The sequence below is a fragment of the Panthera tigris genome, chromosome D3 (genome assembly GCF_018350195.1).
Source record: "Panthera tigris isolate Pti1 chromosome D3, P.tigris_Pti1_mat1.1, whole genome shotgun sequence".
NCBI classification, from domain to species: domain Eukaryota; kingdom Metazoa; phylum Chordata; class Mammalia; order Carnivora; family Felidae; genus Panthera; species Panthera tigris.
The window spans coordinates 428,301-454,335 of record NC_056671.1 but is presented as its reverse complement, the minus strand read 5'-3'; the positions used below and the strand labels follow the sequence as shown (position 1 = coordinate 454,335).

At 51.7% G+C, this 26,035-nt stretch overlaps 1 protein-coding gene across 2 annotated transcripts; it reads right to left on the bottom strand.

Annotated features, from left to right (window-relative positions):
- Positions 1-577: 577 nt before the first annotated feature.
- ANKLE2 (ankyrin repeat and LEM domain containing 2) lies at positions 578-26,035 on the bottom strand. 2 transcript variants are annotated; one of them, XM_042961776.1, is made up of 13 exons: positions 25,921-26,035; positions 17,748-18,221; positions 14,860-15,066; positions 13,541-13,734; positions 13,272-13,460; positions 10,652-10,774; positions 7,957-8,023; positions 6,283-6,455; positions 4,508-4,614; positions 3,472-3,656; positions 2,430-3,075; positions 1,354-1,485; positions 578-991 (listed from the first exon to the last, which is right to left on the bottom strand). In XM_042961776.1, the coding sequence occupies exons 2-13, from the start codon at positions 18,214-18,216 to the stop codon at positions 787-789; spliced, it is 2,697 nt and encodes an 898-aa protein (XP_042817710.1). In that variant the 5' UTR covers positions 18,217-18,221; positions 25,921-26,035; the 3' UTR covers positions 578-786. The 2 variants fall into 2 exon arrangements, with proteins under 2 accessions (XP_042817710.1, XP_042817709.1); XM_042961775.1 differs by lacking the exon at positions 25,921-26,035 and adding an exon at positions 24,940-25,140.

Sequence of the window (26,035 nt, the reverse complement as noted above, 5' to 3'; positions counted from 1 at the left end):
ACACAACACTTTTACACAGGAAATCGGAAGGAAATGAATTCGAAAATATGCAATACATTTGAAAACCAGAGAACAACTTAAAGATCATTTTATTGGTATCACTCTGGCAACTAAACAAAGTAACTGCAGGTGCAGGTTTCTTAGGTCTGCTGCTGGCCTGTCCAGTGCTACGGACGGTTCCTAGGACTCCTACAGACTAGAGGATTTATTCCCAGAGAAAACCTAGTTTAATGTTTGTAATGACCCAAATTAGAAACATTGCTGCAAGTCTAAGACCTATTTAAGGTTCGTTTACTGCCGGACAGCCACCTTTATCAACTGGCCTAATCCACTGGGATCCACTGGCAAAACAAAGATTTTTCTATCATGAACTAGAAAGTCCAAGACTCCTTCCCAGAAAAAGAAGACGACACAAAATTCATCTGTTCTAAGAACGGAACTGAAGTGAATGAAGCTATTCGAGGGGCGCCACCGCCGATCTGGCCGCCCCCACTCTGGCACCCACAACCTGCCGTCCGCCTGGGACGGTGAGCTCGAGTCTGTGTCGGTACAAGTGACAATTCTCAGAAAATCTGTATCCGAGTTTGCTTTCATCAAGTTCTCCCAAAACACCAGAGAACGAAATTTTATACAAAAAAATGTGCATTTTCTAAAATTCTTTTAACTCTCAAAATGAGAATAAATTAATCAGAATATATTCTTTTTGGTAGAATTTTAGCAATAAACACGTTACCCTTCTTTCTTTACAAACACAGAATAAAAGACGCCCAGCAGCTGGCACCAGCCCTACAAGGCCGTGAGCTGGGCCAGGCGCGCCATCCTGCGGAGGCGGCCCCCGCCTGCGGGGCTATAGCGCCCGGGGCTGCCCAGGCCCGGGGAGTGGGGTGTGGGGCCGGGCTTCCCGGGGCTTCTCCCTGGGCTGCAGCTGTGGGGGCCGCCAAGATCCGGCTGCCGACACTCCAGCCTCCCTTTCAGCGCGGGGCTCGGCCAACTGAGGAAACCAAGAAAGGTCTGTCAGCATGGATGGTGACGTGGGCCCCGCGCCCCAACCCTGCGAGGCCTGTGGATTCACAGCACACAAGCTCTTCCACACGAGTCCCGTGTGGCCCTGAACAAGAGCCCCGGCTGCTTCCATCCTCTGCCCCGACCTTGTTGGCAGCACCCGGTCCCCTTTCTCCCTAACTGCAGACCCCTTGTCTGTGCGGGCAGCCACACGTCAGTGTGGCCGACCCATCTGCCAGTGTCCCAGATAAGCCACTGCGTGCACACACGCGACTCAGAACCAGACCGTTCCGGAAGGCGGCCACCAACAGCCCCCATATAAGAGACCGGTGACCCTGCAGGCCCACTGACCTCTGTCTGTCTGAGGGGGAGAAGCATAGGACGGCACTCTTCCACCTGTGGACAGCCGGGTACCGCTGTGGGTCCACATCCGTACCCTCCAGAGCGGCCAACACATCCCGATCCAGTTTGGACGGCTCCTCTCTGCCAGGCAGACAAAAAGGAAAGAAAAAACAAAAATACCCATAGTTAGAAACACAGACTTCCAACACCATGATGTTCTGAACTCGAGGGCCGGGCACAGGAACAGAGCAGCAGGACGGAAGCACGGGCAGCCGGTCCGTTGCTGCCACTGCAGGGCTCGGCTGTCAGAGCTGCGGTGAGGGCTGTGGAGGACAAAAGCCACAGTGGCAGAGAGGACACACCATCCCACCGAAAATGCAATTCTGAGCATTGCCACCTCCGAAGGTCACCAACCAGGAGGCCGAGACTCCCCGGGATGCAGCACCGAGCTCTCAGCGCAGCTTCCCCAGAAGTACAGCAAGACGGGAGGCTGAGCTGGAAAGGAAAACGCGTCTCCCGCCAACTTGGAGGGTCACAAAAAGCACCAAGAGCTACAAACTCATCAAAGACATAGGAGCCAGGAGCGCACGTCCAACCAGGTTGCGGGCAGAAAAAAGCTTCAGGAGAATTAGGATGGCGCCACGTGCTCCCACATCCACCCCACAGCCTCCCAGTCCACCCCCACCCCCATGACCTCCCATGTGCTCCCACGTCCACCCCTACCCCCACGTGCTCCCACGTGCTCCCACGTCCACCCCCGCAGCCTCCCACGTGCTCCCACGTCTACCCTCACGGCCTCCCACCATGTTCCCACGTCCACCCCACAGCCTCCCATGTCCACCCCCACACCCATGACTTCCCACATGCTCCCAGGTCCACCCCTACCCCCATGTGCTCCCACGTCCACCCCCGCAGCCTCCCACGTGCTCCCACGTCTACCCTCACCGCCTCCCGCCATGTTCCCACATCCACCCCCACCCCCATGACCTCCCATGTGCTCCCACGTCTACCCCCACGGCCTCCTGCCATGTTCCGTTCCCAGGTCTACTCCCACAGCCTCCCACACGCACACAACCCACTCATACCCAAAAAGGAAGAGCCTCTGGATGGGTTCCTTCCTAGCTGGGACCCCTGAGGGCTCTGGGGATGGGGAACTGTAGCTCTGCTGTGCCTCGTGCCCAGGAGCGTCGGGACCCAGGAGTATCTTAGCAATTCTGGCGGATATTTCATTTTCTGTCCTCATTTGCTCATTTGTAAGAGCATCGGCAGCAGACGGCTCTAACAAGTCCCTCTCCACCGCATCCGTTCTTGTTGTCGGGCTCCGTCTGTCTGCAGTTTTCATATTTTTATTTGGGGTCTTAGAAAAGTTACTTCCTAGATCTTGCAAATTTAGTTTATCAAACTCAACAGTCAGGCCCGGCACCGGTGAGAGAAGGGCTTCCTCCCCACGCGGGGCTTCTGGCCGCCTCCTCCCCAGAGTCTGGCCTCCGCTTAGGGGGCTACAAAATCCATTCTTGCTGCTGTGGGCACTGGTCAGGGCGGAGGCTTCTATGAGTTCGGTCTCCTGCTCCAAGGGAAGGATGTCACACTCCAAGTCCCCAAAAGTGCCAAGTGTGGGCCGGGTGTTGTTCCGAGCTGTGTTCTGCCGATTTTTAATCTCCTCCAAGCTCAATTCGTCATCTTCGTCCAGAAACGCCCTCACGGAGATGGAATTGCTGCACTTCCGGCGGCCTGCAAGGGAGAGGAGCAGTTGTGCAGAGGCGCGGGCGACGCACTCTGCGACACGTCAGGCAGCGCGGCTGCAAATCCCTGGGACCAGCCAGAAACCAGCCTCTTGCCGAGGCCGCCTCCTCAGCCCCTGACAGATGTGAGTTCCCTGGGAAAGGCCAAACAGAAAGCACAGCCTCCAGGCCCAGCACCCTGCCCTCAAAAGCAGGAAAAGGAGAAGGAAGTCAAGGGTAGGCACATGCGGTCAGGACGGTGGCTGGCACCTCCCATGACTCGCCAGGACATAAGGGGCAGGCGGAGCAGCAGGCATCTGCCCGTTCACGTGGACGTGCTTCCTGGTCCGCGGCCACTGGACAGGGTCCGCGTCCTGAGAACCTACATGTGCCTGCGCGTCCTTACCAGAGACAGAGGCGTCCTGATGGCTGGCTTCATTTTCTCCCGACTCTTGGGCGTCGTTGCGCACTTCCCGGGGAGCGAGATATTCTTCTAGTTTTTGCAGACCCTCCTGGGAAGACAAGTCAACAAAGCAGCCCAGAAAGTCCCAGTACTCGACCCAGGGATACCCCAGCTCATGAGCCAGCTCCCTGCAGGAAGAGATACCATCCATCAGTTAGAAAACCAGTCGGAAAAAACGCTCACAGAACCAACTATACAGAAAAGAGCCACTTTGTGCTAAAGTGTGCAAGTAATGCCTGTACTTCTGGTTATGATTTTTACTTTATCCTAAATATGGGGCTAAGATAGCAGTTTTTATTTTCTAAAGCAGGCCAGGACTGAGAGCGGTTTCACTCACGAACTGTTACACTGAATGCATTAAAGTCACGGCAAGGAGGCCTCGACCACCCCACTCACACCACAAACGACTCTGGTTTTGGCTGAGCACATAAATAAACGTTTGGAGGTTCTTTTGAGGTTCAAGTTGTCAACCTGAAACTAGGCACGTTATATATGTGTGTGTACACACACACAGACACACACACACACACATATACATACATATACATACAGGGAGGCGGGGGGGCACATATTTTGAGAAAAGGCTCTGAAACAACTCAGTGTAGCCTTATTTGATGATGCTGTATTCAGCATCTTGATGGTGGGAAAAATGCTTTTCTGGGACTTTTTACTAGCAGTTTCAAGCCACACCTTCTTCTTGTGTTTTATTTCCTCCTTTACTGCCAAGAGGGCACCCTCTGTATGACACGTCACACAAAACACTGTGAACCCAGGCACGCTACCCATCAATCCTGCCGGGAGAGTGGCTGCCACGGCGGGATCACACCTCAGTAAAGAGGCTTTATGTCCCCCCAGTGAACGCTTCCCAGGAATGACATTTTGAAGGCGGCTGTTAACTGGTTTCAACACAGACACACGCAGCGGACGAAAGGACACTGCTACTCAGCTCCGTGTCGCTTCATACTGCTCTGGCAAGTACCTTCCCACTCTCTCTACGCCTCTTTCTGGGTCCGTCTTCCTGACACTGTGAAAGAAGCCCGCTTTCTCTCGAGGTGGGGTCTTCCAGAGCCTGCGGAAGTCTTCTGCCTGAGGAGAAACCGGATGGGGCGGTGCTCACCCAAGTCACAGGTGAACGAACAGAACCAGCGAGCACCTCCCAGCACCCCTCCTCCCTCCCCCTCTGGTCTGGCAGCCGGACGGCCTCAGGGCGGCGCTCACACAGAGGCAAGGCTCCGTGGGGGCGTGGTCCTGCTCCCTTCCAGGGGCCCAGGCTGGGCTGGGAGGGTCGGAGCTTCCCGCGGGGACCCCGAGGCCAACACTGGAGAGCTGCCACCCTCAAGCCACTTTCCCATCACATAAGAGTAAATGCATGTTTATGTTTTCAGGTCACTCTTAACTAGAGTCTTCTTTTACACAAATGAATCTAATCTTAACTAATAACACCTGTTTTTGGAGACACTTCTATAAATGCACATAACTATTTAAAATTATTATTATTTTTGGAGCGCCTGGGTGGCTCAGTTAAGCATCCAACTCTTGGTTTTGGCTCAGCTCATGATCTCATGGCTCCTGGGTTTGAGCCCCAAGTCGGGCTCTGCACTGACAGTGTGGAGCCTGCTTGGGATTGTCTCTCCCTCTCTCTCTATTCCTCCCCTGCTCACGTGCACTTTCTCCCTCAAAAGAAATAGACTTCAAAAAAATAAATGAAATGATTTATCTTTACATTTCGTTCAGATGGTAGGTCTCATGTCAAGTGATTTTTGTTTTTTTTTCAGATTTGATTTTTAAGTAGGGGCATGTGGGTGGTTCAGTCTGTTAACCTGACTTCAGCTCAGGTCACAATCTCGCGTTTCATGGCTTCAAGCCCTGCACTGGGCTTTGTGCTGACAGCTTAGAGTCTGGAGCCTGCTTCGGATTCTGTGTCTCCCTCTCTCTCAAAAATAAACATTAAAAAAAAAAAAAGATTTTATTTTTAAGTAATCTCCACACTCAACGTTGCCAATGTTGGGCTTGAACTCATAACCCTGAGATCAAGAGTCTCACGCTCCACCCATCAAGACAGCCAGGTGCCTCTTTATTTAAAAAAAAAAAAAAAAAAAAAATTAAATTTATTTATTTTGAGTGAGAACAAGCAAGGGAGGAACAGAGAGAGAGGAAGAGAGACAGAATCCCAAGCAGGCTCTGCACTCCCGGCAAGGAGCCCAATGTGGGGCTTGAATTCACAACTCTGAGATCAAGACCTAAGCTGAGATCAAGAAGAGGTGGACGCTTAACCGACCAAGCCAGCCAGGCGCCCCTTTAAAATTATTTTTAACGAGAGGAAAATGACACACAGTGTATGAAATACCTCGGCCCAGAAGGTGAACTGCACAGTTTGCAAATGCAAGTTTCCTAGTGACAATACAAATCCAGGAATATGGGAATAGACAGCCAGGCTAGACCAGTATGTACTGTGAGAAGGGCCACTGACACGGACCGGAGCACCAGGTGATGATAGCATGGAGGGTCAGCCCAGGTAAACTTCGCTTCTCTCACGTATGGGCTCACCACCGCATCCGCTCTGGCTAGCGAGTGAGGAACAGGGTTAAGACACGTTCTGGTTTCTCCAGCAGATGTTCTCAAGCCTTGTCACCAACTGACTACGATTCCATAAGTCCTGGTCTCAACACCAAACACAAAGCAAGAGCTGGAACACCCGGCACTTCTGGTGGGGATGGCCAGGAGCTGGTTCCAGAAGCTTCCACAGCAGCTCACCTTGGATGGGCTGAGGGGCCCTGCAAAGGCTCGCAGGGTCAGAACAGGGTCTCTGGGGCCGCCTCCACCATGGCTGACGTGAGAGGTCTCGGTCATCTGGTCTGAAGACCACAACTCCCCGATCACCGGAGACGACGTGTCCTCAGCTCTCAGGAGTGGCACGTAGTAGTGGCCTGGGAGGAGGAGACACCGGCTAAAGGCATCTGCTTGGGCAGGTCCTCACCTCAATGCCGTGTCAGGCAGCCTCAGAAACACCAGGGTTTTGCAAGCTGTTCAGTGATAAAAAGGCTGCAAAAACTCTAAAAGGTACAAAAGCTCTGGAGCCAAAAGACCTGGGGAAGCGGCCAGTTTTTGCCAGACTCAATCAGCCACACATTATTCCTCTGCCAGGAAAATAAGGGGAAGGAAGGAAGGGCAGCAGCAGACTTCCTCACCCCCAGGTACTAAAAGGACTGGGCCCGTGTGAACAACATTAGCATAATGGGAATCTGAGAATTGTTAAAAAGAGAAAGTTCGATTTTAACTCTCTTTTTTAATAATTTTTTTTTAAGTTTATTTATTTTTGAGAGAGAAACATGCAAGTGGGGGAGGGGCAGAGAGAGAAAGGGAGACAGAATCCGAAGCAGGCTCCAGGCTCTGAGCTGTCAGCACAGAGTCCGATGCGGGGCTCGAACCCACGAACCACAAGATCATGACCTGAGCTGAAGTTGAACACTCAACCGACTGAGCCACCCAGGCGCCCCTACGATACAATCTTCTATCATCAAACACGCAACTCCGAACAGACCCGGCATCATGTGACACTCTCATGTGAAATGCGGAAAGAACGATGGTGGACTGTGATGATGTCACCTGGGACGGTGTAGCAGGAAGGGGTCCAGACGCCACGTACAGAAGGATAGCTGTGGCTGTGGTGTGCCAATAAAGCTTTATCTGCAAAGGAGGTGGCAGGCCAGGCAGGCATCTGCTGACCTTTGCTTTAAACGGATCTAACAGAAACTAAGAGAGAAGGAAAGACGGGAAATGGGGCCACCAGACTTCCAGCTGAAAACGAAAGGAAAGGCACCTGTGCCTCCACCTTCAGAACACACTGGAAACAGCCCAGAGGAAGCCGCCGGCAACAACCCCTTTCTGAAACCGGCCATCTTCACCATAAAAGGCAGGCCCAGAAGGCGGGGAAGAGCCCCCACGGCCCTGATCAGGAAGGGCTGCCCCCATGGCTCACGCAAATTCAAGCATCAGCCTAGAATGCCGAGGGCTGGGCCAGGGCGGGAGCGGGGCTGCCTCTGGGAGCCCGGTGAGGACAGTCCTAGCTGTAGCTACAGGAGCGGCAGGGCCGGGTGCAGCGGGCGGCACAGGAAAGGGCTGATGGGGAGTCACTGACACCCCAGACCCAAGTGCTCCAGGAAGGGCCCCTCCCACTCTCTGCTCTGCCAACTTGCAGGCCGTGCCCAGGTAGCAGGGACCAGAGAGGGTCCTGCTGCACGAGACACGGGCAGGGATGACGCGGTGAAGCCACGAGCAATAGTCAAAGGACAGACAACCCGCGTCTCTCGGAAAAGCTCAGGCTTCAAAGGAGGGATGACAGGACAACAAGATGGCATTGAGCTGGGGGTTCAGGAAGCAGGAGAGAGAGGATCCACTCCCACGACGCCAGGCCAGGGTCCCCCTTACCCTTTAAGTACTCTCTGATCCGCTCCTTCAGCTCCACAGACTTATTTTTACTTCTTTCACAAATGACCTATTTTAAAAAGACACAGTATGTGAACACTTTAAATCTTAATTTGTCACATTTTATCATTAAAATAATTTTATAAAAGCAAGTTTTAAGGTTAACAAAAAAAGGATAGTGTCCTAATGGTAAATATTTCATCAAACTCACAACCAAAAACCCCATGTTGAACAGTACAATTTTCTCCCAAAACGTTCTATAAAAGCTAAAGGGGTCAGGACAAGAAAAACAAACCCTGGGAGTGAACTGATTTTCTTTCTTCGTGTTACCCTACACTTTCTAGTTTTCCTCAAGGAAAGGCATGTTCAGTTAGGCAAACGCAGGCAGAGACACTTGTAATTTTTAGTTCTATGAGCTCCAATGCCTGGGGGCCTGTTTGTTGCTCTTGTTTGGATGGGTTAAAACAGAGTTCCTATTTAACGAGAATACGGTGTTTTATTCTTGCTACTCTAAAATCAACTTTCTTCCTTAAAGAATTGCAGGATGTTTCAAGAACATTTTTACTAGAAATAATAAAAAACCACAATAACCTTAAAATAAGGAAGGAACTACAAAATTACCATCTCCTGCCAGCCTGTGAAAAAAACAAACTAAACTCTACTCTGTAAGTAGTGCAACTATTTTTTCAAATGTGTAACTGATTGTGAGGAAAGGCAAATGCTTTTTTTTTTTTTTTTACTGTTTATTTTTTATTCTTGAGACAGAGCATGAACAGGGGAGGGGCAGAGAGAGCGGGAGACACAGAATCCAAAGCAGGCTCCAGGCTCCGAGCTGTCAGCACAGAGCCTGACGCGGGACTCGAACCCACGAACTGTGAGATCATGACCTGAGCCGAGGTCGGATGCTCAACCAACTGAGCCACCCAGGCGCCCCAAAAGGCAAATGCTTTAAAGAATACCAGGGGCGCCTGGGTGGCGCAGTCGGTTAAGCGTCCGACTTCAGCCAGGTCACGATCTCGCGGTCTGTGAGTTCGAGCCCCGCGTCAGGCTCTGGGCTGATGGCTCGGAGCCTGGAGCCTGTTTCCGATTCTGTGTCTCCCTCTCTCTCTGCCCCTCCCCCGTTCATGCTCTGTCTCTCTCTGTCCCAAAAATAAATAAAAAACGTTGAAAAAAAAAATTAAAAAAAAAAAAAAAAAAAAAAAAGAATACCAGTTACTGGGGCGCCTGAGTGGCTCAGTTCATGAAGTGTCCAACTTCGGGTCAGGTCACGATCTCACGGTTCGTGGGTTCAAGTCCCGCATCGGGCTCTGTGCTGACAGCTCAGAGCCTGGAGCCTGCTTGATATTCTGTGTCTCCCTCTCTCTCTGCCCCTCCCACACTCATGTTCTGTCTCTGTCTTTCTCTTTCTCAAAAATAAACAAGCATTAAAAAAATTTTTTTTAATTTAAAAAGAATAGCAGTTACCAAAGACCATCTTATATTGAATAAATATACATACCTATGCACACAAACAGTTGAGTCAGACATACATGTGAAAAATAATAGTAATTTTCTGAGTTACAGAATGAAAAATTTTTTCTTTACATGTATTGTAGTTTCTATAGAAAATGGGCACTATCTTCGTAACCATAGCAACTACACAGGTGGCATTTGCTACCAGATTAAGATCCTTGCAGATTCCATCTCAAGGGCTGGCTGACCCAGGTCAGCTTGCCAACAGCTCCGATGCACAGTACAAATCACCCTTCTTTCAGTTTCCGTCAGGTCCACCTCCCTCCCCACCTCACTTCTGCCCTCTCTAAGGCACATTTTGCTCAACGGCCAGTATCAATCCTAACAAGGCTTGTATAGGTCAGGTGAGAATATCTGGGAGGGGCTTAGGACAGCGGCTGGTACATCATGAGCTAAACACGTCAGCTTTCAGTACCATCGTCCTCATCATTGCCATCACCCACCTCACCACCATCATCACTGTCATCACCATTGCCAGCACCACTAGCACCATCATCCCCGGCCTTATCGTCATCACCACCACCATCTCCCTCGTCGTCATCACCACCATCACCACCATCATCATCATCACTGTCATCCCCATCTCCATTATCACCATCACCACCAGCACCAACATCACCATCATCCCCACCATCCCCACCATTTCCCTCATTATCACCACCTCTCCACTGTCATCCTCACCACCTTCTCATTACCATCAGCAACATCATCATCACCCAAACGACCAACACCGTCACCTCCTCTGTTCTCCAGTTCCCTGGTCAACTGAGGTACACACAGAGGAAACTTGATTAAAGCCAGGAGCTAGGCCTGTTACCCAGTAATCATGGTTCTAAGATGTGCCTGTGACGCAAACATGTTCAAACAGTTACTGTGACTTCACAGTGACTCTAACTTTGTGTATTTTCATATCTAGTACTATGTAGTAACAGCAATTTAGTAGATACTTACAGACGCATCTGGATGGTTCAGTTGGTTAAGTGTCCGACTCTTGCTTTCGGCTCGGGTCACGATCTCACAGTTTGTGAGATGGAACCCCACATCGGGCTCTGGGCAGACAGTGCGGAACCTGCTTGGGATTCCCTCACTCTCTGACCCTCCCCCACTCATGTGCATGCGCACACACATGCAGATGCTCTCTCAAAAACGTAAACAAATAAACTTAAAACCAAAAATAAATACTTACATCTTCAGGAGTTTTATCATATTTATTCCTTGGGTTTTTTACAATCAAAGGGTGTGAAGAAAGCACATTGACCACGTCTGCATTCCCAAACTTACAAGCAAAATGCAATGGTGTGTCATAGCCCTGTGAGAGGTGCAGAGGAAGAATATTTATTTATGTTTGTCTCATAAAGTTGCTTTAAGATAAAAATAGGTATTTAGCAGAACAAAAAACGCTCAAAAACAAAAGACCATAGAAAGACATTGTTTTTATAACTGAGAAATAATTGGCGTGTTAACACTTACCCTCACTTGAAGCCAGAGCTTGAGGCCAGCCCAGCACCCCACTTAACAGGTGCCCAGGCCCAGACGGAGCTGACAAGTGAGCTGGGGCATAACTACCGCTCAGTAAACTGCATCTTTAACAATTCAGGGCCCAGTACAAAGTCCTATGATCAATGCTCAAAAGCTGAGGTACACAGATGGATGCAATACCCAGAATAAAACAAAGTCTGTGAACCTGGTCTGCCCTCAACCCTCTCTCGCGGCCAACACCACAGTAAATGAGACTCTCTGCTCCTGACCTCAGGATGCTTCCCAACGCTCCCCGGATACTTTCCACTGAGGCCTACAGATCAGCGGGCCTTCGACTAACAGCGTCCCTGAGCCCAAGAGCTGTGGAGCCCGCCTCAACCGGGCACCCTCACTTGCAACGGCCACAGGCTCAAATGCAGCACATCCGAAACAGAACCCACTCCCATCGACCAGGGCCAGGAACTCAATGCCACGGTCCACCTGTGACTACCAAGGATGGCACGTCCCAGCTCGCAAGTCCCCCACGTGCCGGCCTCCCCTTAGCCTCTTGCACAGGCTTCCGAGACTCCTCGTGGGCCTTGCCGCTTGCACTCGCACTCACACCGCCACCCTGTGCGTCCCCCAGAGGTGATCCAAGTGATCCCGTGGGAACAAATATCCTCCAGGAGGCACCCACTCCCTGTTCCACACCCTCCAGGACCACCTCACCATCCCACACGACTTCCCACACGAACCCGGAGAGGTCTGGGTGTCTGCCCGTAGCAGTGCTGACCGCACCCTGCCCGCTCGTCCAGGTTGGCAAGCTGCCTCAGCCAAGGGCAGCCACGCTGCTCTATGCGTGTCTGAGGCCACGATGACACAGAAAGAACGAGCAGACTCGTGTTCCAGTATAGCTTCGTTTACCAAAACAGGCCGGCCTTTCCTAGATCTGCTCTGGTGCATTCTCTGTATTAGCACTTTCTCAATTCATGCTGTTCTGGGGACACTCCTGCTCTGGGCCCGAGATCCATTCATAGCCTGACCTCCTGTGCCAGGCCTGCAGAGGCAGGGGGACACCGATCGCGGCACAGCAGGGGTGAGTGTTTCCACTCAGCACCTAACAGCCCGCGTCCTTCTGGCCACCCCGCTCCCTGGCACCACAGAACATCCGTCTCTAACGTGTTCCGAGCTCTGCAAACGTGACTCCCGCCTCTGCCCGCATTCCTGCCGGGAACCGCTTCTCTTGCCCAGACAGCAGGCTCTGGGTGCTTCTCACCGACACTGGGCTCTGCCAAGCCAGGTACTTGTGTCTAATACTTTGATTCCTACTCTTAGTGAGTTCTGCTCAAAGATAGCCTATAACATCTAATTTCAAGAATTTATTAAGTGTTCCTTCTGGATGTACATATGCATATCTTCTGTAAATACTGCATTTTCTGTAGGGCACACGCTTCTCTGTTTTACCTTTCAAGTCACACTTCCTGATTGTAATAACCAAGTCAGGAATCCTTCCTTATTGAGTCTAAAGCACAGAACTCTGTGCTCCTTCTGTCTTCTTTTACAATTAGTAATGCTTCCATATGTATAATCATCGCTTTCTCCCATACCTCCTTCTAGAATTGTGCCAGATTGGCCAAATGTGTCTTCACTCCCTCTTTTCTCTCTTGTTAATTTAAAGGTTACCCTTGCTCTGCGACCGTGGAGTTTGATGTGTCCCATTCAGTATGTGTCATGAAATAGTGAGTCATGACACCTTCAGCACGCTTGTCATTCCCTCTCCTGCCAACCACAACTTTCCCAACTCCTGGGCTTGCTCAGGGCTCACAAGTCTTGGCTGTAAGCTATCACTGGGTTCTGCCTTACAGAACTATATAAAATTCTTCTGTTTTAACAATTCTTACATAAGCCTTATGCACCATTAAAAACCAAACCTTTGAGATTTTTACCTCCACAGGAAAGATTCCTCATATTAGGTGGGGGAAAAAAAAAAACCACACAGAACCCTCGAATAAAAGGCACCACAACCTCTTACTTTCTTTTCTCTCTAGGTTTTGGCGTTGGCTCAGCCTGTCATCAAAGCCCAGCTCAGGTCTCCCCGGACAAAGGCCAGGAGGGACGTGTTCCTGCAGCAACTCTGGCCACAGGTGAGACCCACGTACACCCCGCCTGGGGCGGCAGATCTCCTATGTGTGAACAGATCCCGTCCCCACCCCTAATTCGAAGGCAGCTGAGCGCAATGAACGCGCGTCTCCTGTCCCACCCTCCATGTGCATGGCGATGCGGGGAAATGCACACGGGGACACCAAGCTTGCTGCCAGGCTGACATGACCCCTCCTAGGAGCACTCACCACTTTGTCAGGCGTGTTTAGGTACAGGTCGACGATGTAATAGATGCGCTGCTGCAGCATGTTCTGGTCATCATCCGGGTACATGAGTCGCATAAACTCGGGGTTTTCCAGAGTCTCTAGGGTCAGCTGGCAGATAGAAGCCTGATTCTCTTTGGCAGCAACATGCATAACATTGTACCGACATCCTTCCTGAAAGAAGACTGTAGGTGTGAGCTTCATTTCTGCCAAGCACAGTCTTCCGAGGCTAACGGTGCTAGAAGCAGGCTTACCTGCACAATGGTGGGATTGTCCCCCGAACCAATCAGATACCGGGGGTTACTCCAGGTGAGATCGGAAAAGGTGTCGTCTTCTCCCTTCTCCACAGCCTTTCGAAGTTTGGCAGTGAGATCTTGAGTACGGGGGGTTTTGTAACTGTTGGCTCGCTCTTTGTTTACAGTTTCAGACTCAGGTGGGTACAAACCATCTGTCATCAAGAGAAAGGATTTAAGAATGTTTAACTTCACCAACATTTTCTCATCACCCACTGTGTGCTACGCTGAGGCCGCAGAAATCGCCCCCACACAAGCTCATCACCACCTAGTTGGGAGTGCGCTAGCCAACAGCGGGGCACAAACGTGCCACCACAGCAGGAGTCCAAGTGCAAAAGGGCCTGAGCGGCCTGCAGCTAGAAAAGGCTGCGAGGAGGGTGAGGGCACACCACCGCACGCACACAGGAACCTCCACGCGCACGGAGCACGCCCACGAACGCACAGTGAGCCAAGACTATTTGTCGTTTTAATTACAACACCCGAGAATGTCTGAAAACAATCTGAGCACTTTCACCGACTGCAAAGAGGGAAACCTCTAAGTATTAGAAATCACTGTGGCTTCGTCTACGAAGCACCTGTGTGAGCAGAGGAAGGAAGCAGAGGAAAACAGGCTGGCGGAGCTTTCGACTGAAGGCTGTATGTCCATAAGGAGAGGGTGCCTTCCCCGGGAGCCCCAGCCAGCCTGGGAAGCAGGACAGCTGCGGGCTCCAGGAGGGGGCAAGGCGGAGCGTGGGCCACGGTCAGAGGCTGCTGGGGTTCTGCACAAGGCCTACCGAAAAGGCCTCTCACGAGACCCCTGTTCAGAGCTGGAGCAGGTGTGGTGGGATTCCGGGCTGCAGGGCTCCCCCCGCAGGCCAGCTCCACGTCCGCAGGACTATGTGTGCCAAAGCAGGCACCACCGTCCTAGAAGTAGGTGTGGCTGCAGGCGGGAAGGAGACAGGTCCCAGCATCTAAAAAAGCCCCAAGATCCCATGGCAGCAGGCAGAGAGGGAGACAGAGGCAGCAGAAGGGAAGGGCCAACAGTGGCCTTGTCAGGTTCAGGGCCCACTCAGTGCCCCGCTGCCTCTACCCTCGGGGTCCCTAGTCCTTCCCAGACCAGGTGACCGACCCACTCTCCTTCGGCTACTCCGTGGCCTAGGCCTCAGCTCTCTACTTCCTGGCAAACTGGACTTCTCTCAAAGGAGGAGAAAACCAGTCACAACACATCAGGAAAGAGGGCCCAGAAACCACCAGGGGTAACCCTGACAGCAGTACCAGAAGCAGACTGCTATATAACTCACCTTTCAGCCCACCACTGCTCATGAGTGGTGCTGTTTTCACAGGAGAAAGTGCTGAAGAGGCTTTGCTGGGAGAAGGGAAATAATCACAAAGTCCTCTAGCAAATTTCTCAGCATCTTCTCTACTTGAAAAAGCTTTAAATCGAGATCCTTTGATCATTCTGACAGCTTGCAGTGCTTCCTTTTTATCTTCATAAACATGAATCCTTTCTGTGTAGGAAAAGTAACAGGGAAATCACAGAGAAGTAACTGGCTCACACCCGAAGGCCCCGAGTTTCATAATAACCATTACCAGCTGTCTGATTTCTTTCACATTAGTATTTCAGATTTGTTTCTTAAAGGTTTTATTTTTAAGTAATCTCTACACCTAATGTGGGGCCTGAACTCACGACCCCAAGATCAAGAGTTGCACGCTCCTCCAACTGAGCCAGCCAGGTGCCCCAGTATTTCAGGTTTTTAATCTTAAAGCCATTTTTAAAAAATGTTGACTTCTTTTTGAGAGACACAGAGACGCATACATGCACAGGGGAGGGGCAGAGAGAGAGACAGAGGATCTGAAGGGGGTCCTGTGCTGACAGCTGTCAGCACAGAGCCCGATGTGGGGCTTGAGCTCACAAACCGTGAAATCATGACCTGAGCCAAGTCATTCTTGAGAAAAAGGGCCTTAGCTAGTCAAAACAACACAGTTAATAAGACTGATCATATGCATGGACGTGAATGTAAATAATGTGTATGCTATACACGTGTAACTTTACTGTATCTAAGGATACGATTTCATAATGAAAAATAAAACTCCTGGGTTAATGTTATAAATAAAAATAACAAAAAAAGCAAGTTAAAAATTATGACTATTGCAAGAGAATTTTAAACATAATTTTGGGTGGGGAATGCCTTTCTAAGTGTACCAAGAAACCCAGAATACATAAAGGAAAAGTTCCTATTACATAAGAATATTAAAGTTCTGTAGGCGAATTATCACAATCAAGCTTGCTTGAAACTCTCAAAAATACATAAAATACAAATGGGAAGAAAAAAAATTTTTTTAATGGGGAGAAAAAAATTTTAACCAATATAAGAGAAGAATAGTAATGTCTATTGCCCAGTAAAAACGGTCAGTAGATATGACCAACAGATTCATACAATTAATAATAAATTAAAACCATATAAAAAGTAACTGACCTACAAGACAGAGGTTTCCCTTATTCAAAAGATAAAAAGGAAAGTTCAATAACATGGAGTTTGGCTGACAGAACGGAAACAAGACTTCCCTTTTTACAGATATAAAACCTTGCGTTCAATACTGTAGACAGACTGGAAAAGTTACTCTCTCAAACACAGTGCGTACTAACAGCTTCTGGGGGGCAGTGGCTTTCAAAGGAAAATGCACACCTTTTGGGGTGTCTGGGTGGCTCAGTTAGTTGGTCGAGCATCCGACTCTTGACTCTGGCTCAGGTCATGATCTCATGGTTCCTAGGTGGCTCAGTCAGTCAAGCGTCTGACTTTGGCTCAGGTCATGAACTCAAGGTTCGTGAGTTGGCCCACAGTGGCCTGTCGGCCGTCAGCAGAGCCCACTTCACATCCTCTCTCCCCCCCCTCTCTGCCCCTCCCCTGCTCGCACGTGCTCTCTCAAAATAAACATTCAGTTCTACTCATGGTACATAATGTGTCTAATCTCCTATTTTGGGGTGCCACCACAAATGATATCACAATAGTGATAGTCTGGATTTCTGACATTCTAATCAATATCAGGCTTTCATTAATTCTTTCCAATGCTACCTACTCTAGTCTTGTTTAAAATTGCAATTCTTGGGGCGCCTGGGTGGCGCAGTCGGTTAAGCGTCCGACTTCAGCCAGGTCACGATCTCGCGGTCTGTGAGTTTGAGCCCCGCGTCAGGCTCTGGGCTGATGGCTCGGAGCCTGGAGCCTGTTTCCGATTCTGTGTCTCCCTCTCTCTCTGCCCCTCCCCCGTTCATGCTCTGTCTCTCTCTGTCCCAAAAATAAATAAAAAACGTTGAAAAAAAAAATTAAAAAAAAAAATTAAAAAAAAAAAATTGCAATTCTTGGGGCGCCTGGGTGGCTCAGTCGGTTCAGCGTCCGACTTCAGCTCAGGTCATGATCTCGCGGTCTGTGAGTTCGAGCCCCGTGTCAGGCTCTGTGCTGACAGCTCAGAGCCTGGAGCCTGTTTCAGATTCTATGTCTCCCTCTCTCTCTGACCCTCCCCTGTTCATGCTCTGTCTCTGTCAAAAATAAATAAACGTTAAAAAAAAAAATTAAGGGGCGCCTGGGTGGCTCGGTCAGTTAAGCGTCCGACTTCGGCTCAGGTCATGATCTCACGGTCCGTGGGTTCGAGCCCCGCGTCGGGCTCTGTGCTGACAGCTCAGAGCCTGGAGCCTGTTTCGGATTCTGTGTCTCCCTCTCTCTCTGACCCTCCCCCGTTCATGCTCTGTCTCTCTCTGTCTCAAAAACAAATAAACGTTAAAAAAAAAATTTAAAAAAAAAAATTTTTAAAAATAAAATAAAATTGCAATTCTTTCATGTTGAAAATTACTTATAGCTGCATTAGCCATTTACATTAACATAAAAGGGGTTCAGCTTATATTGAATAAAAAAAAAAGGAGGGAGAAGATTAATCAAGAAATGGTAGCCAGCCAAAAACTACTTGCAAGTGAAGCATGTCTCACAGAATCCAACTTTCTTTATAAAAATTCACATGTCACATGTAGATTTACAAATAATTCAGCAGAATTCTATACAAAAATGCTGACGATGGTTCATTTGGGGCAATGCAATTATGGGGCCTAATTCTTCTCTGTAGTTTGTGATTTTCAAAATCACCTTCCCCTGCTGTCCATCCACCCCATGTGAGAAACACCAGGTGCCTGTCACATTACCATTTCTTGCAGGGATGTCCTCGTATGCCGGGCATACCCCATAGTACAGAGGCGGCCCTGCAGAGGCCGTCACCATGGCTTTGTGACCGTTGACCCCAGTGGCAGCACCGAAGGACAGAGAGCAGGTCTTAGACATCATGACATCTTCCTCTGGAGGATTCAAGCCCACGCTGTAACCAAAATCTCTGTCCTCAGACAAGCCAACCTGCTCAGGTTGGCTCCCTACAGCCGACTTCCAATTTCTCTGTGCGTCCTGGCTTATGGTTGTGGCTCCTGACATGTCGTGGCCAGGAGGCTGTGAAGGCAGTGTTCTTCCATGCTCCAGTAGAGCCTGAGCCAATTTTTTCTCAAAAATGAACCTTGTGGTTGATGTAATGGGTCCACATTTCAATCCAGCTTTCACAATTTCTTCTCTAAGGTCATCTGGATTCAGGAGTTTCAATCGAGCCAAGATAGCGTCCATTGTCATCTCACCTAGGCCAAGACAAGAATTAATCTGATGGTGAGAAGTACATTGTTTTCTTTTTCTTTTTTACATTTATTTATTTTTGAGACAGAGAGAGACAGAGCATGAACAAGGGAGGGTCAGAGAGAGAGGGAGACACAGAATCTGAAACAGGCTCCAGGATCTGAGCTGTCAGCACAGAGCCCGACGCGGGGCTCGAACTCACGGACCGTGAGCCAAAGTCGGACGCTTAACCGACTGAGCCACCCAGGCGCGCCTGGGTGTCGGACACTTTGACCTGAGCCAAAGTCGGACGCTTAACCGACTGAGCCACCCAGGCGCCCCTACATTGTTTTCTTATGAGCAACAAAACAAAAAACACAAGTGGCAAAAATGCTGGTTTCAGTTTCATTTCAAGCCAGTGTTTGTCCATATTTTTGGTAGTCTATGAGCCTCCTATGAGAGCTTTCTGAAAGTGTTTCCCAATTGATCATAATCTAACCAAATTTAGATAAGCAATTTCTGGTTTATTTGGATAAGAATCTTAGAACCTGATACTATTACGTGACACAATCACACTAACTTTCTAAGTAGGTACTCACACTGGGGGAACGGGCACATCATTTGGTGCTACTTAGAGTGTAATCTAGAACAAACCCAAGGAGGGCATGTGAACAATATCCGTCAAAAATACAACTCTAGAGATGCATCCTACAGATACATGTGTACTTCATTCCATAAGTGAAGGAAATTATACAAAGATTTAACCAGAGGAGCCACAGAGATGGCTCTGGCAGTCACTTTGCTAATATTAAGTAGTTAATGTTTAAGGTTCTGGGGGGGGCTTTCCATGTGCCTGGCTCCGGTGTAAGCGCACTACACAAAGTATTTAACCAGCATGATTTCTCTGTGTGGCAGGTCTCACCACTGTTCACCCCACTTTACAGATGAAGAACCTGGATCACAGAGACGCTCAGTCACTTGTTCGAGTGACACAGCCACTCAGTGAGTGCATCTGAATTGGAGCAGGAGCTCTAATCCACACCTTCAGAGAAAGAGCAGGTCGCAGGTTTAAGTGTGGTCAGCAAGAATTGGGGAGAAAGAAGAAATATTGGGGTACAGACTAGCGTCGTAATGGGGCTGGAAACAAGCACTTAGGTGAGAAAAACTGGAGGCGTGAAGGACGGATGGATCAGAGGCCATGGGGAGGGGTGTGTGGGCCTGCAGGCAGCCTAGGATGACACTCAGACTTCTGGTCCAGGTGCCTATGAGTGACCTGACCCAAGGCCGAGAATACTAGAACTAGAAGAGGTGGAGACTTACGCACTGAGCATCAAAAACATCTTAATGCCTACCGATCAGGTGTTTCGATTTAGAAGTTCAGAGTGGGAAAAATTGGTTGTGGGAGTCACAAGCACATAGATGCTGGCTCTAATGCCAATAATAAACCAGGAATAACAAGGAACAAACACAAAGACAGTGAGCCTAAAGTGGAACCTGACAGTAAAAAGAGAGAAACCCCTAGAGGAGATGAAGAGAAATGCACACACTGATACAAAATGAAACCAAGGAGTAGAGGGTTTTAGGAGGTGTTTACAAATGAAGTGATGGGACATCCAGGATTGACTTGAAAACACTCTAGCAGGGGGACCCAAGGGGGGGGCACCGTAGGCTAAGCATCCAATCTTGACCTTGGCTCAGGTCATGATCTCACAGTTTGTAAGTTCAGGCCCTGCATCAAACTCTGATGGTGTGGAGCCTGCTTGGGATTCTGTCTCACCCTCTCTCTGCCCCTTCCCTGCTTGTGCACCTGCTCTCTCTCTCTCTCTCTCAGAATAAATCAATAAAAAATACATAAAAATTAAAAAATAAATTATTCTAGCAGGAGAGCAAAGGAGGGAGGCAGTGAGAGATAAAAAAGATTCACAAAATATTAATACCCGTTGTAGCTGGATGATAGCTATCAGCAAAGAGTTCTTATATTACCCCATCTTTTCTGTGAATTTCTTTTTTAAAAAACTTTTAATGCCGGGGCACCTGGGTGGCTCAGCTGGTTGAGCATCTGACTTCAGCTCAGGTCATGACCTCACAACTCGTGGGTTCAAGCCCCGTGTCGGGCTCTGTGCTGACAGCTTGGAGCATGCTTCGGATGCTCTCTCTCTCAAAAATAAATAAACGTTAAATTGTTGTTGTTTTTTTTTAACTTTTAATACCATCTCTCCCCACCCAACTCCAAGATTTCAAGACTGGCTATTACTTATTGGCAAAGGGGATACTGGCCTTTTAAACAATGAGTGTACCGCACAGAACCCCAAACCTGCCACAGAACTTCAAGGGGAGGGCCTATTGACCACTCCACCTAGGGGGGTACCCAGGTGATTCCCTACAAACCTCGATATAAGAGCAACAGAGGTGGCTCAATGATGGGAAACTGATGTGAACGTCACAAAGTAGGTCAAAGTCACATGCAAGGGGTTGGGATAACTGGGGCAGACGCTCCAAATAAACAGGCCACACCCATTCCTAGAAAAGTCCAGTCTTCATGCCATTCCTGTGTCTCTGCTCTAAAGCCACCCTTCTGATCTGGGCTAGTTTGTCCTTGCAACCAAGCAAGCCCTAAACAGAACAATTCCATCACATCACGGCACTAACTGTGTGACCTTGGACAAGTTATGTAAACTCTAAGCCTCAGTTTCCTCATCTATAAAATGGATATGACAGTTCTACCCCTCAGGCTACAGTAAGAGTGAGGTAAAAAATACATGTAAAGTCCGTGCTGCTAGGTTTGACACTGACAAATTATCCACAACTATCAGTTTTAGTTATTAGGTTACACGGGCTTATTATTTTGTAGCACATATGTTAGAAAGTCAATCTGAATATAAACAAAACCACTGCTTTAATACACTGTTTAATACACACTGTAATACAGTATACGAATACCTGCTCACCTGTACCAAATAAAGAATAAAGCAGAAACTCCCAGTAGGAGTGGAGTATGGAAACTGGACAGGAAGAATGGACAGAGGGCCAGCACAGGGGAGAAAAACATCTCTGAACGTCACTCTTATGTTCTGACTTTTGGAAACATGTTTTTGGGGGGTGCCTGGGGAGGCTCAGTAGGTTGAGTGTCCGACTTGGGCTCAGGTCATGATCTCACAGTTCATGAGTTTGAGCCCCGTGTCGGGCTCTGTGTTGATGCTCAGAGCCTGGAGCCTGCTTTGGATTCTGTGTCTCCCTCTGTCTCTGCCCCTCCCCTGCTTGTGCTCTGTCTCTCTCTTTCAAAAATGAATAAATGTTAAAAAAAAAAAAAAAGAAAGAAAAAGAATAAAAGAAACACATTTGTGATTCACATACTAAAAAATAAGTAAATAAGCAAAAAGATGGAGAAAGACCTTCCAAGTGGACAACAGAAGCGCAAGGAGTGGTGGTGAACGAACCCAGTGACTGTACATTCGACAGGTCCACGATCCTGAAGCTGCTTTACACCAGCCTGAGGGGTCAGCAAGCACCTGGATACACCATGGCTAAGGAGAGTCCAGTTCCTCACTGACAGAAGGGAGTCACAAGCAAGGAGGCTAGAAATGGGGTCAGCAAACATCCATAAAGGGCCACAGACTAAGGGTGAGACTTGTGAGCGAGAAGGTCTCTCGAACACTCAAGAACAGCTACAGATCCAGCAAGACTGAAAAACCAGGTGGGGGCTGGATTTGGCTGGCAAGATGCGGTCTGCCGACCCTCGGGCTGGAATCCAAAGTATCGGCCAAACCCCGACTGACAGAGAGACAGAGATGACGGTACGGGAAACCCAGTCAGGTCTGCGAGCTGGGTGAACACTCCCAGGCTGTCCTACTCCTAGTGATTATGTAAGCTACTAACATCAGGGAATCTAAACGAATGGCATAGATTTAACTTTTTATTTTGAAAAAAACTATAAACACAAACAATAGTATGGGAAGTTCCTGGGGACCCATCGCTGGTGACAGTGCCGCACCCAAATCAGGGAAGTGACACCGGCTAAGCCTCACCAGTGTCGGCACGACTCTGCTCTTCTTTGTACGTGCTTCCAGCACCACCCATCACGTGGATAAAGTCATGATCACAGAACTGTCCCCCCCACAACCTCCTCCGCTGTCCCCAGACCCTGGCAACCACTAATTTGTTCTCTTCCACCGTAATCTTTCAAGAAGATTCTGATAAATGGAATCACACCCTCTAAACCTCCTTGGCTTTTTTCAATCAGCACGATACTCCTGAGACACACCACCACCTCCTTCCTTCTCACTGCTGAGCAGCATTTCGTGGTGTGAACATGCCAGTCTTATTACCCTTTTGTCCCTCGAGAAACATTTGGGCTTTTTCCAGTTCTTGGAAACTACAAGTAGTTATAAGCATTCACACACGGGTTTTTGTGTAAAAATGTTTTCATGTCTCTAGGATAAATGCCCAAAAATACGGTGCACAGTTACGTTTTTGAGAAACTGCCAAATTGATTTCAGAGTGGCTGCCCCTGTAACATTTCCACCAGCAGTAAATGAGAGACCCAGTTTCTCAGCATTTCCACCAGCAGCTTGCGGTACTGGCTACTTTCATTTTAGTCATTTTAACAGGTGCAGTATCTCGTTGGAGGTTTAATCTGTGTTTCACCACTGGCTGGCGACGTTGAGCATCTTTTCGCACATACGTTTGCTTCATACTAGTTTTGTAACTTTTTATAAGTCCAAAAAATGACTTAAGGGACACCTGGGTGGCTCAGTCGGCTGAGCGTCCAACTGTTGATTTTGGCTCAGGTCATGATCTAACGGGTTGCTGGGATCCAGCCCCGTGTCGGGCTCTGCATGGACAGTATGGAGCCTGCTTGGGATTCTCTCTCCCCCTCTCTCTGCCCTTCCCCTGCTCGTGAGAGAATACAAGTACCTCTCTCTCTCTCAAAAACAAATAAATAATCTTAAAAAAAAGGGGGGGGGGGCGCTCCCAACCCTGACCTCGTGGCCCCACACATCATTTAGCTTCAGCACGCAGGCGGTGTGCAGTCTCGGCGTCGTGCGGCTACTTGGCAGAGGGCTGGCGGTGTGACCGGACAAATCAGCGTGCTATTTTCTCAACATACCGGCTAAAACTCTCTCCAGGAGGCGAGGAAAGGGAAGCAACCCAAGGACGGAGGGGAAGCGGACCGGGTGTCAGCAGGCCTGCAATCCCAGCCGGCCCCAGCCTCCCAGCCGCGTGCTCTCAACCACCGGCGGGCCTTCCTGGGGCCTGTCTGCTCAGCTGCAGGGCCAGGACACCAGAAGTAAGCCATCCGTACGGACCCTGACGGTTAGCCCCGAGATCCGGAGACGCGGTCATTAACTTTGCTTTCTGCTAATTAAACGCCATCCTCCTATCAGAGTACTTAAGGAACGACCGCTGATTCTCCAAAAAGAAACCCGACTTTCTGGCGAGAGGGTGAACTCAGTATGAAGAAGCAGGGTCCCTAACGCCTGCAGGCGCACACGGTCTGGGAAGCCCACCGCTGTGGCACGGCAGAGCGAGGCCGCGAGGGAGAGGACCACAGCCCGCAGGGCCTGGAGAAGAACTCGGCCAAACGAAGGAGCCAAGCGGATGAAGACTGCCCGGAGACGGGGGCGCCACTCCCGCGGCTCCCCGCTTCCCTATCGCGTGCGCGTGAAGCCTCCGGGACTTACTCCGGGCCTTCGCCCAAAACACCAGACTCGGGCCCGCCAGGGGAGGGGGCAGAGTCCTGCCCCAGGACAGAGTCGAGGCCCTGGGAGGGGTGGGGACCCAGGCCGGGGGAATGAAAGGGACCCGGGCCGGGCGGAGGGAGAGGACCCAGGCCTGGGAGTGGAGGGGACCCAGGCCGGGCGAGGGGAGGGGACACAGGCCACCAAGCTGAGGGGACCCGGGCCGGGCGAGGGGAGGGGACACAGGCTGGGCGAGGGGAGGGCACACAGGCCACCAAGCTGAGGGGACACAGGCTGGGCGAGGGGAGGGGACACAGGCCACCAAGCTGAGGGGACCCGGGCCGGGCAAGGGGAGGGGACCCAGGCCTGAGGAGTGAAAGGGACCCAGGCCGGGCGAGGGGAGGGGACCCAGGCCACCAAGCTGAGGGGACCCAGGCCAGGGGAGGGGACCCAGGCCGGGCGAGGGGAGGGGACACAGGCCACCAAGCTGAGGGGACCCGGGCCGGGGGGGGGGGGGACCCAGGCCTGAGGAGAGAAGGGGACCCAGGCCACCAAGCTTAGGGGACTCAGGCCAGGTGAGGGGACCCAGGCCGGGCAAGGGGAGGGGACACAGGCCTGAGGAGTGAAAGGGACCCAGGCCGGGCAAGGGGAGGGGACACAGGCCTGAGGAGTGAAAGGGACCCAGGCCACCAAGCTGAGGGGACCCGGGCCAGGGGAGGGGACCCAGGCTACCAAGCTGAGGGGACCCAGGCCACCAAGCTTAGGGGACTCAGGCCAGGTGAGGGGACCCAGGCCGGGCAAGGGGAGGGGACACAGGCCTGAGGAGTGAAAGGGACCCAGGCCGGGCGAGGGGAGGGGACACAGGCCACCAAGCTGAGGGGACCCGGGCCGGGCGAGGGGAGGGGACCCAGGCCACCAAGCTGAGGGGACCCGGGCCGGGGGGGGAGGGGCGGGGGGGGGACCCAGGCCTGAGGAGAGAAGGGGACCCGGGCCGGGCGAGGGGAGGGGACCCAGGCCAGCGAGCGGGGCGCGGGGAGGGGGGGCGGCGCTCGGGCCCAGGCCTCACCTGGGTCTAGGGCCGAGCTCGTGGCCGCGCCGGGCGGCGGGGCTGGAGGCCCGCTCCGGCCCAGGCCCTGCGGCCGCTTATCCAGCCGCCGCACCAGCCAGCGCACCGCGATCAGCAGCACGGACGCCCCCAGCAGCTCCCAGACCAGCGCCGCCCACTCAGCCGCCGCCAGCCGCGTCCACAGCATCGCCGCCGCCCGGCCGCCGCCGCCGCCGCCGCCCGGTCGCCGCCGCCGCCGCCGCCGCCCGGTCGCCGCCGCCGCCGCCGAGGAGGCCGCCTGCCTCAGGACCCCGCGACCCGAGCTGCCCGCGCTACTGCCTGACGGCGCCGCACGCAGGGGTGGTCGGTGCGGAGCCGGGACTGCACGCGGGGGCCGGGGCGCTCGCCCGCCGCGCCCCGTGGCCCGGCAAGGGAGCGAGGCCGCGGCCCCAGTCCCGGGGGGGGGGGGGGGGGGGGGGTGGGGGGCAAGGGGCCGTCGAGCGCGCCGTCAGGCGGTAGCGGAGGCAGCTCGGGTCGCGAGGTCCTGAGGCGAACGGCGTCCTCGGCGGCGGCGCTCGGCCAAAGGGGGAAGCCCGGGCCGGGCCGGCCCGGAAGGCGGGCGGAGGGGGCGGTGGCATCTGGACGCCGGGGGCCGGGGGCCGGCCGGGCGGGTCCCGGAGCCCGCGGGGGCGGCCCGAGGTCCCGCGCGCGAGCCAGGGCGGGGGCGAGCCGGGGCCTGGGCGTTGGCCGGCGGCGCCCCCGCGAGCGCGCCAGCTCCGCGCGGCCCCGGTGGGAACGGGGCTGCTCGCGGGATCGGAGCGACCCGGCTTCTCCGGGCCGGAGTCGGCGTTTTGTTCTCCTGGACCCGCTGTGAGGCGGCATTCGTGACCGCCTGGGCTTTTAGAGAACCAAGTTCTCCCGCGCCAGACAAAGCAGGCGACCGGGCAGCTGCCGCGTGTGCGCGGGAGAGCCGCTCCCTGCCGCCCGTGAAGCTGGCCTTACCTGGCCGGCCGGCGTTGCATCGCCGTGGCCCGAGTGAAGCTGTTTCCTCCCGGCCCCGGCCCTGGGGCGCGGAGGGCTTCCCCGAGGAGCGGGTGCCCGCCGCTGCAGTCTAGTC